This window comes from Pinus tabuliformis, chromosome 1_2 (assembly GCF_031772625.1).
Source record: "Pinus tabuliformis cultivar Carrire ecotype Pingquan chromosome 1_2, CPIR1, whole genome shotgun sequence".
Lineage (NCBI taxonomy): Eukaryota > Viridiplantae > Streptophyta > Pinopsida > Pinales > Pinaceae > Pinus > Pinus tabuliformis.
The window spans coordinates 26813355-26825014 of record NC_142298.1 but is presented as its reverse complement, the minus strand read 5'-3'; the positions used below and the strand labels follow the sequence as shown (position 1 = coordinate 26825014).

At 39.9% G+C, this 11660-nt stretch overlaps 1 protein-coding gene across 1 annotated transcript; it reads left to right on the top strand.

Moving 5' to 3' along the window:
- Positions 1 to 8440: 8440 nt before the first annotated feature.
- LOC149204180 (thaumatin-like protein) lies at positions 8441 to 9420 on the top strand. The gene is made up of 2 exons (XM_089393230.1): positions 8441 to 8595; positions 8717 to 9420. The coding sequence occupies exons 1-2, from the start codon at positions 8520 to 8522 to the stop codon at positions 9193 to 9195; spliced, it is 555 nt and encodes a 184-aa protein (XP_089249356.1). The 5' UTR covers positions 8441 to 8519; the 3' UTR covers positions 9196 to 9420.
- Positions 9421 to 11660: the final 2240 nt, after the last annotated feature.

The window sequence follows — 11660 nt, the reverse complement described above, 5'->3', positions numbered from 1 at the left end:
CACTAGCCAATCCCAGTGCGGAACAGCAAAGGGGAACTGAAGAGCGGGATTACGCACCTGAGATTTCAGAGGAGAAGGAAGACCATTCTGACAATGTACTAGAGCAGCAGACCTCAAAGAGACAGAAAATGGAATTACAGGGAGAATTCCGGAAAATCAAACCTCCACTTTTCGATGGAGAGCAGGAAGAAGCGGCAGAGGCTTGGTTAATAAACATTAACAAGTATTTCCAACTGTATGAATATGATCAAAATCTGAAGGCGCGGCTGGCCATTTTCCAGCTACAGGGTAAAGCAACCTTGTGGTGGGAAGAGATTAAAATTGTAAAAGGAGTGAGTGAGCAGAACATCACTTGGGAAAAGTTCCAGAAATACTTTAAGGAGAGATATCTAACCGAGCATTTTTATGATGAGAAGGCACGGGAATTCCATGATTTACGACTGGGACAACAGTCCATGGATGAATTCATTAACCGCTTCACTTCCCTGCTTCGCTATGTGCCATATATCAAAGAAGAAAAGGCCAAAGTGCAGAGATTTGTGAGCAGCCTACCAGCCTATATAAGGGAACGAATAGAGTTTGACAATCCCCGAACCATGGACGAGGCAATTCGTAAGGCAAGAATTTGTTACCAGCAGAATAAACAGAAAGGAGATATTTCAAGCAAAAAATGGAATGACAGAAAAAGCAACAGAGTTGCTGGTAATAACAAAGGAAGTCGTGGAAATGGTGGTAAGAGTGCTGGAAAGGGGCAGTTTAACAGAAATACAACTAAGGGTACCTTCCGGGCCAAGCCAAGTGAAAGCAGAGTTAGTGAACCGCCTGCCAGATCAGAGATTGAAGGAACCAGACCTCCAGTCTAGTGTTGGGGATGTGGAGGACCGCATTATGTTAAAAACTGCCCGCAGCGTAAAGGAGTCGACCAAATATCTCAGATCCATGAAGCCTCAACCGTTGGGGATGTGGCACGCAGCGTACCAAGAATTAACGCAGCCTTGGAGGACCGGCAAGCGGAATACCAACCGACTATGGTGGAGTTTGAAGGTAAGATTTCAAACCTTTCTATAGCTGTTCTTATTGATCCAGGAGCTACCTTAAGTTATGTTAGCCCAAAAGTAGTGGAACATTGTAAGCTATCTTCGGAAAGGTTCAAAAACCCATGGTTGGTACAGTTAGCTACGGGTGCCAAGAGACGGGTTCTAGCTAAAATTAATAACTGTTCCTTAAGCATAGCTGGACAGCCAATAACAACAGACCTGAATGTACTTCCATTAGGATCTTATGACATCCTGATTGGTATGGATTGGCTGGAAAAGCATTGGTCCCTAGTAAACTGCAAAACCAAAACCATTTATTACAAGGATGATTTGGGGCAGCAACAAGAATTGCAGGGGATTAAACACCCTGTCCAGATTCGGCCTATCACTGCTTCTCAGTTAGCTAAGTGCCTTAGAAAGAAATGTCAGATCTACGCCATTCAAGTTGGTTATGCAAACCAGAAAGATAAGATGTCTGCATTAGGCAATATCCCGGTGGTGCAGGAATTCGTAGATGTTTTTCCTGAAGAGGTACCAGGGCTGCCCCCAAAGAGGGACATAGACTTTACTATAGAGTTAATACCGGGAGCAGCACCAGTATCACGGGCACCATACCGAATGAGCGTACCAGAGTTAACAGAGTTGAAGATGCAACTACAAGAGCTGTTGGATAAACAGTACATACGTCCCAGTGTATCACCATGGGGAGCTCCAGTATTATTTGTGAAAAAGAAAGATGGCACCCTACGTATGTGTATAGACTATCGACAGCTGAATAAGCTCACGGTCAAAAACAAGTATCCCTTACCCAGGATAGATGAACTCTTTGATCAAGTGAAAGGGGCAAAAGTATTTTCCAAGATCGATCTGTGATCTGGTTATCATCAGATCAGGATTAAAGATGAGGACATCGCTAAAACCGCCTTCAGGACAAGCTATGGGCACTACGAATTTGTAGTGCTACCTTTCGGTTTGACCAATGCACCTGCCACCTTCATGTGTATGATGAACAGCGTGTTCCATCGATTTTTGGAAAAGTTTGTGCTGATATTTATAGATGATATTCTGATATATTCTCGTTCTCAAGAGGAACACGAAGAACACCTGAGGATGGTGTTACAAACTCTTTGAGAACACCAGCTATACGCTAAGTTCAGTAAATGTGATTTCTTCAAGGAGGAAATCCAGTATTTGGGCCACATGATCACTAAAGAAGGAATTGCAGTAGACCCTGAGAAAAAAAAAACTATTATGGAATGGCCCATACCCAAAGATGTTGCTGATATCAGATCTTTTATGGGGTTAGCTGGCTATTACCGGAGGTTTATGGAAGGCTTTTCTAGGATAGCCTATCCTATCACCTCATTGCAGAAAAAGGGGAAGATATTTAGGTGGACATCAGAATGTCAGCAGAGCTTTGACCGATTGAAGCATTTACTCACCACTGCGCCCATCCTGAGTATAGCTGATCCTAATAAGGATTATGTGGTGTGCACCGATGCAAGCAAGGAGGGTGTGGGAGGAGTATTAATGCAGGAAGGAAAAGTAATAGCCTATGAATCAAGGAAGCTAAAGGAGCATGAGCAGAGATACTCTGCTTGTGATCTGGAATTAACAGCTGTTATTCATGCGCTGAAAATGTGGAGACATTACCTCCTAGGGAGGAAATTCCTGTTGTTAACTGATCATCACAGTTTGACACATTATTTCAGCCAACCTACCTTGAATGCAAGACAAGGTTGTTGGGCAGATTTCCTAAGTGGGTTTGATTTCGAAATAAAGCATTTAAAGGGCAAAGAAAACTGAGTGGCTAATGCGCTAAGTCGAAAGATTCATTGTTTATGTGAACTATCAGTCAGCGAGTGGCGGAATTCGCTGGTTGAACAAATAAAAACAGCAGCAAGTCGCGATTCTGAATACCAACACTTAAAACAGCAGGTACAACAAGCTGTTAAGGAAAGATTACAGCAAGGATATACACTAGATAGCGATGGAATGTTGTGTTTCAATAAGAAATTATATGTACCTGATTCAAATGACCTTAAAAGGCTGATTTTAGATGAGTTCCATATCAGCCACTACACTGGCCACCCAGGGTACCAAAAGATGGTCACGGCACTCAAGAAGGAGTATTATTGGCCAGGAATGAAGAAACAGGTAGTTGAGTACCTGGCGCGGTGTTTAGAATGCCAGCAAATTAAGGCAGAACATCAGCATCCAGCCGGACTGCTACAGCCTTTGCCTATTCCGGAGTGGAAATGGGAAACCATTTCCATGGATTTCATAACTGGGTTGCCACGAACAAAGAAGGGTAATGACTCTATCATGGTAGTGGTTGACAAATTGAGTAAGGCAGCACACTTTATACCTGTGCAGTCCACTTACAAGGCGGTACAAATTGCTCACCTCTTTATGCAAAATGTGTTCCGATTGCATGGGCTGCCAAAGGTAATTATATCGGACCGAGATGTGAAATTCACTTCCACTTTTTGGAGGACACTGTTTGCTGAGTTGGGTACTCAGCTGAACTTTAGCACGGCCTACCACCCGCAGACCGACGGTCAAACTGAGCGAGTTAATCAAGTGTTGGAAGACATGTTGAGGGTGTATGTGATGTTGAAACCAGGCCAATGGGAAGAGTTTTTACATCTCGTCGAATTTGCATATAACAATGGTTATCACACTTCAACCCAGCTAAGTCCTTTTGAAGTCCTGTATGGACGAAAGTGCCGCACACCCTCAAGTTGGGGTGGACCTGAAGACAAGCTGAGTTTGGGTCCAGAAATGCTTAAATACATGGAGGATATGGGGAAAAGAGTGCGTGCAAACTTAAAGGCTGCACAAGACAGACAGAAAAGCTTTGCGGACAAGAAAAGAAGATTCACAGAGTATAAGGTGGGTGACCATGTGTTTGTGAGGATTCAAACCAGAAGGAGCACACTGCAGTGGAGTGGGTGCGCCAAACTGGCACCTCGATATTTTGGACCTTTTCAGATCTTGGCTAGAGTGGGGCCAGTGGCCTACCAACTCGCCTTGCCAAGTCATATTAGGATTCACAATGTGTTTCATGTTTCTGTCCTAAAGAAATATGTATATGACCCTAAACATGTTATCCGATGGCAAGATGTGCGGGTAAGAATTAATCTGGTTGTTTTGATTATGCAGCTATACTCAATAGGAAACTGATTAAAGGTATGGTTGTCTGCAGGTCGAACCGGAAGGCGAGGTCCTGGTCGAACCACAGAGCATTCTCGACCGGAGAGAAGTGCGGCTCCGGAAACGGGTTATTACCCAAGTTAAAGTGTTGTGGCAACACTATGGGCCTGAGGAGGCTACATGGGAGGACGAGGAACTCATTAGAAAATATTATCCAAATTTATTTAATGGGGATAGACATCGGGACGATGTCCAATCCCAGGGGGGGGGAGATGTAATGACCCCGGTAACTTGTAATTCTGAAATACTTACTGTGGTAAGAAATTGTATGAGTGGTTACTCATTATTTTTGAATGACACTATTAATGAGGAAGTTGTTATATTAGATTATTTTTACATGTGTATGTTCTTGAAATGCTGGCAGCCTCCTGGTGGAGGATTTTCTATTTTAAGAAGATCAGTTAGAAAACTGAATAAACTGCTTCTCACCCAAGGAAAAGTCCTGGGAAGGAAAACCTCTGGGCTGTTGAGGAACAGACAGAGAGAAGATTTCCAGTGAGGAGAGCAGATAGAGAAAAGGGGGTTAAGTCTGGTAGAGACCAGATAACCCAGCACAGTAGTGCATGTGTCTTGTTGAGGGCTGCAGGCCTGCAAGACGGCTCGGGGGGAGAATCCAGCGTAAACTGGATCTCAAGGTTGGGAGGATAAGAGCAAACCAGTTGCAGGTGACTTCTGGAAATAGAAATATCGGTAGCAGGCTACTCAGGTATGCACTTTCTAACCGAGTTATAGAATGAAGAGCAGATACTGAAGGTGAACAGACTAAATCTGTGTTCTTTCCATTGATTAATGGTAGTCGTTATAAAAGATTAATGTTGTATCAGTGTCATTTTTCATCTGCAATAAAAATCTGGTTGTGGGATATAACTTTTTATGATAGAACCAGACCCTAAGGGGCGGTTTGGCGGTAGGAGAGACCGCAGTAGTTTATTAATTATTAGGAAGGAAATAAAATAGTCAGAGCCTCGGCTACGAGATGGTGCCGAGCTAGGCATTCTGGAAATGTTAGACAAGCACCTGATCCTAATGAAAGCACAGTCAAGAACCAGCGCTAAAACCCGCGCTTATATATAAACCGAAATGCTGAATAAACATAGAGATATAGCATAGCTAAAACACTGTATAAATCACAGAGATATGGCATAGTTGTAACACTGTGTAAACAAAGAGACACGGCATAAGTGCTGTGTGGACCAAGCGTTATGCGTAGACACAATACTGTGTAAACCCCAGCAAGGTCATTAAATAATAATGCTGTGCGAAGTTAAGAAATATTACCAGAAACTAATACTGTGTGAACCAAGTGAATATCATGAAAACGATGCTGTAAACGAGAGATTGATAAAGAAATGAACACGGCGTAAGCCAGCACATATTAGCAGAACGCCATCAAAGGTTTACCTCATAGGTAGACAAACCCGAAGTAAGTAGCCAGCATATAAACATACAGGTTAAACTTACAGAAATCTATCCTCGGTTTACCAAAAGAAGAGAGTAACATTAACAGAACCATGAACTAAACAATATATATATGTATATCAGACTCCGGTGAATCCCGGTTATGATTGACAATATACGCGGAGAAGGGTTGCCAATACATTCATTTACCGAATGCAAGACATACCCTTAAGGCCGCACTAAACCATAAGAAATGTATAAGGGTACAGTCGATTTGAATGCATGCGAAGACTAAACCAAACCTGTAAAATATAATGGCTGCTGTAAATAAAGGCATGACCGCCTCATAAACCCTCTAGGGTAGTAATGTACAGTAAGTAAAAGGGAAACGACATAACAATAATAACATTGGAATAGTAAATCGTTCATAGCAAAGACGGCCATTAAATATATGAATAAAATCCGTGAACGCGGAGTAACACATTCATTTTAATCAAAGGTAAACTGATAACACAGTATTAAGGAGTTCTGTAGAGGATTAAAGAACTCTTATAACCAAAACGAGATAAACAATTGTACTGAGTCATTGCAGCTATATGAAACTGTAGATAGCTCAGAGGAAGCTTAACAGAGAATATACAAACTTCAATACATTCATATCATGTCTGTAGACCAAAGTCAAGACCAAATATACATCTTATGGACGGCATGGAAGCCATGATTAAACCCTATCTAAACCCTAACTATCAACGCAGTACAGGTCCCGGCAAGAGGAGGTCGTCTGCAAATGTAACCAGGGTTTTGAGAAAACAATAACCCGACCTGAGACATGAAGGAAAAGGGTCATGAGCCACGCCTCAGACCAGAGAACAAGCATTCCATTTCTCAAATATACTTCGCCTTTTAACGCAGAGACTATAAGAACGAATGAGCATACCTGTGGAGCGAAGGCGGCAACAACCCCTGCAGGCAGAAGGAGACTGCAACCGGCCGACCCACCTGCACATTGAAAACTCATGATAAGTAACTGGAACAGTCGAAAAACCAAATAACTTCAAGGGTTCGTAATACAAGACTGTGAATGAATACCAGGTGCGGGATGCAAATGATTAATACCTGAACGGCACGTGATGCAGGAGGGTTTGACAAGCTGAGGAAGTGCTCGGCTGAGGCGTAGTGAACAAATGAGCTGATCCGAAGAACCCGTCACATTATGTATTGGCTGTTGAACTTTCGAACAGATCTGAGCCACACGATGGGTCCGAAAGATCTCCATCGTCCATCAGAGCGAGAAAACCTGGCGCGGAAACCACAGTGGGTCAACCACATGGTTTCACGTGATCACATGCCACTTGGCTACGGAGGGAATGAGCTGGGATAATCTCCATTCACCATCTGGCGTAAATCAATGATGCGTGTTGGGTCAAACGTTTAAGGTTAACATGTCACCAAGGTTGCCAACGCCCATGTGTATATGTGCAGGTGATAATACAAATTCGGTGGGGTAAGCATATTATAAAGGTTAGTTATATGCATGCAACGCTTAAACTTGGTTCATAACTAAGTTATGTTCCTTATTAGTTAGAAGGGTGGGTTCATGAATTGACCACCATTACCATTAATTTTTTTTTAATTTTACTGTTTCATATAATGTGTTAAAGAGGTCGTGACATGCCAGATTTTGACAGAGAAAACCCATCGAAAAAGCTTCCAAAAAGTCGCATTATATATTATATGTAGTGGATATAATAAATACTCAACCTTCAAAAAACAATCCATACTCAAAACATAACTATACGCAGAGGTTATGAAAGTATCGAATCAATCTTATTTGTCATTCAGAGCTTCATGTACGAACCAGGAAGACAGGAAATAAAATTAAGCCTTTCACACACAAAATGAAGAGGGAAGTCTGTGGTCACTCGTTTTTACGAAGCAATTGTGATGTACCGAACGACGACCCAGGAGACCTGTGCCATATTATATTCTTCACCAATAATCAAATGAAAATTTAGGGGACCCGTGCTATATTGTATGGTTTGTGAATCATTAAATGAAAATTCAAGTCGTCAGTCAATCTTGATAGTCAGTCATACAAAGCTCTGGATTCAATCTTGATAGTCGTTAGTCAATCCTAAGCGTGGATATTTGGAAGATTACGACGACCAATCTGTTCTAACAAGTCCAGACATATTGTGTTTCTTGGGCAATCATTAAATGAAAATTTAGGGGACACGCGCTATATTGTATTCTTGGTGAATCATTGAATGAAATCTTGATAGTGAGTCATACACTCCAGCGGATAATTTTTCGTGGCATACTCTAGAAGAAGAGGGCTAGTTTAAGACGGCCCGGAACATTACAACAGTACAAGGTGAGGGAGTTAACAAGTTGGTAGTGATTTTTTCACATTTTAATTTTTATTTAATTGTAGATTTAAAAAATATTTTAAAATTTGATTAAAAAAATAAAATTAATTAATTTTACTTAATTATATAGAAAAACATTCATGAAATACTCAACGTCACGTTTTTTTCCTTATCCTCTCTCTTAGTAATTTTTTCCACACTCTCAGTGTGGATCAGCATTTCGTGATCGCTAGTTTAAGAAGACCCGGAACATCTGGAACAAACCCGGATGTCCAGGAGCGATTAGCGCATCTTCTGATTCATCCCACGCCGCCCAACTAGGGGGGATCAACCTTCATAAGAATTTCGTGCAGTATATGCTACGCTAAGACCAAGATTGGGATGGCTAGCCCCGCCTATATATAGAGTGCCATTCGTGGTATACAACATCAAATAAGCTCAACCGCAATTCCTTCGTTGTTTAGTACTTGTGTTTAATTACTTGGTGGTGGACGTTGCAATGGGGGCAAGAACATTACCAGTTTCGATTTATGTTACAGCAATACTAGCTTTGATATTTAACGTTTGTCTTCAAGGTAAGGTTACAGTAATCCCTTGACTTCATTGCATCGTATTTTATGTACGTAAATGAGTTGAGATATGATAAAGAAATATTTGATATCATAAAGAAATATTTTTTTGCTTTTGTAACTGCAGGAGCTACGGGTGCGACGTTTGTGATCCAGAACCAGTGTTCATACACGGTATGGGCCGCAGGAATTCCCGTAGGTGGCGGTCAAGCGTTGGGGCAGGGTCAATCATGGAGTGTTGACGTGCCCGCAGGAACAAGCTCAGGTAGATTTTGGGGACGTACTGGATGCTCCTTCGATGCCTTTGGTAAAGGAAGCTGCAGCACTGGTGACTGCGGTGGCGTGTTCAGCTGTACGCTCTCGGGACAGTCTCCTACAACGCTGGTTGAATATACTCTGAATGGGGGCAACAATCAAGATTTCTATGACCTCTCTGTAATTGATGGTTTCAATGTCCCTCTCTCCCTAACTCCCTCCGACGGTAGCTGCAAAGCACTGACTTGCAAAATGGACCAGTGCCCAGATGCCTACCTATATCCCACTGATGACACTAAAACCCACGCTTGCGCTTCTGGTGCTAATTACAACATTATATTCTGCCCTTGATTAGAAGTTTATCATACTGAATTCTCTGGTCGTTACATAAAATACATCGTTAGTAAACCGATTTCTATGTAGTAAACCGATTTCTATGTATTACAATCATGTTGATTGTATTTTCATATTTATAATAAGAATACCATTGCGTGCATGGTCGCAAGAAGTTCTATCCTGTAAAAGCCAAAGGTGTTTTACTTCTACTTTGCAAATGAGTAATGCTATTTTGGAAAACTTAAGGGGTATATGCATCAATTTGGATATCTTTTAAGGGATCTTAAATGATTTAATAAATAATTAAAGATGATGTTATAAATGTTAAAGTAAATAATTATAGATAATTTTATAAATATTAGAGTAAGGAAATGACTACACATTTATTCGAAACCTAATTGTACGAAGATTAAATCAAACCTGTTTTAACGCAAACATTTATTCAAAACTCAAACATGCGAAGAGCTTGCGAAAGTTTCCAATCAATCGTATTTGTCATTCAGTTTTTCATGTACGAACCAGGAAGAGGGAAGTCTGTGACCACTAGTTTCAAGGCGGACCGGGAACACCTAGAAGAGTACGAGTTGCGGAAATTGGCAAGTAATTTTAATGTGCCAAACGACGATCCCGTCTCTTCTAACCAGTCCACGAGACCTGTGTCGTATTGTATTCTTGGTTAATTATGAAATCAAAATTTAGGGGACCTGTGCTATATTGTATTTTTGGAGACCTGTGCCATATTTAATCATTAAACCCCGTCCCATCTGTGCTGTATTGTATTCTTGGAGACCTTTGCCATATTTTAATCATTTTGCTAATTAATCCCTTTGATTTGATGGTCTAAACTAAAAGATGCCGACATATTCTTGTCGTCACTGGATCAATCACTGAAATTAAAAGCCATAACTTCCTTGCATATCTAAAATTAAAAGTCATAACTTCCTTGCATATCTAAATCAGGGATTTAAATCCTAAGTAAATAAATTTTTTATCAAATGAGATTAGAATTTTACTGTCATTTATCTCCAAGTATGAAGATTAACAAAAATAATATTAAAAAATAAAATAAAAAGAATATGAAACAATATAGGATGGAACAACATTTTTCCTTCCATATTTGCAACATACAGTTATCCCATCATTTAATCATGAAAAGATTGACTGTTGGCATTCTCCCCGGCTAAAAAATGATAAGAAAAAATGAAATTAAAAAATTAATGTCAAAAAAGCATGAAACTAATGTCTCTTTGCATTTTGAAACTTATGAAACTAAGGTATGGGAATATGTGTTATAATATTCTAATTGTGTACATTTGTCATAAATGTGGCTGTGTAATGGCCCCGTGTTCATATTATCTTTGCGTCCGATGGTCTATTTCAAGAGATCAAAACTCGGTTTCAATTTCTCAAGATCAACATGTCACTGAGAGTGATACATCATGGTCGGCCACCTTTACCTTGCAAATTTTATTTAAGATTTATGGCCTCATTTTCTGCCTTCCTCACGTAACTCATAAGCCTCCAGGAATCATGGAATAAAACTGGTCATGTTGTAGGTATTCATCTTGCGAATTTGATTTAAGATTTATGGCCTCATTTATCCCTTGCTCACTCGCTCAGGTAGCTCATAAGCCTTCACGAATCGTGGAAATAAAATTTGTTATATTGTAAGAATTTGCAAAAAGTCGAAAGTCTACACTATTGTAGTGATCACAACAATTGAATGGTTATCGATATGGAATCGATTCCATGTCTGGAGGGTAGTTGATATTTATATGGAATCGAATTGAATTGTTATCCATCAGAATCAGTAACAATGATTTTAATTATCCAGCAACCACACCAGCATCCTCATTTGCAGAGATGGCATCTACATGATTTGACCAGCATCCTCATTTGTGGAGATGGAATCTACAGGATTTGACCCAGGTATTTTATCGTAACCCACAACTTAGCATCCCAAATTTTATTCTGTTAATCAACGCCATTGCCGAGGCCTATATAGCTACGAATGACAGTCATAGTTGCTCAACATAAACCCTAACCCTAAAACTCCCATGCCCTAAACCTAGATCTCAGGTGCGGTGTTAAAGCCTACTCTAAACATTCACAAAAGTGAATACATTTTTTATTTTTGATCAACCCTAACCCTAAAATCCCCATGCACAGTTGTAGTTGTTATTATTTGTATAGTTATTATTTATAGGTAAATATGTGTACTTCTAAATATATAAATTTTAGGATTTTTATTTTATAAATAAAAAATTGTGGATGAATAAAATTTAATAAAAATATATTTTTGGTCATTTTTATTTTTAAAAATATCAAATTAAACTTTAATTTTACTTTTGATAATTAATCATTAATGATAACTAATATTGTTTATGTTATATTACATTGTAATTTATCAAATGCTGTAATGAAACATTGAAAAATGAGAAGACTAAACTAATGTTGTTCAAACATAATCTCTTTTTAAT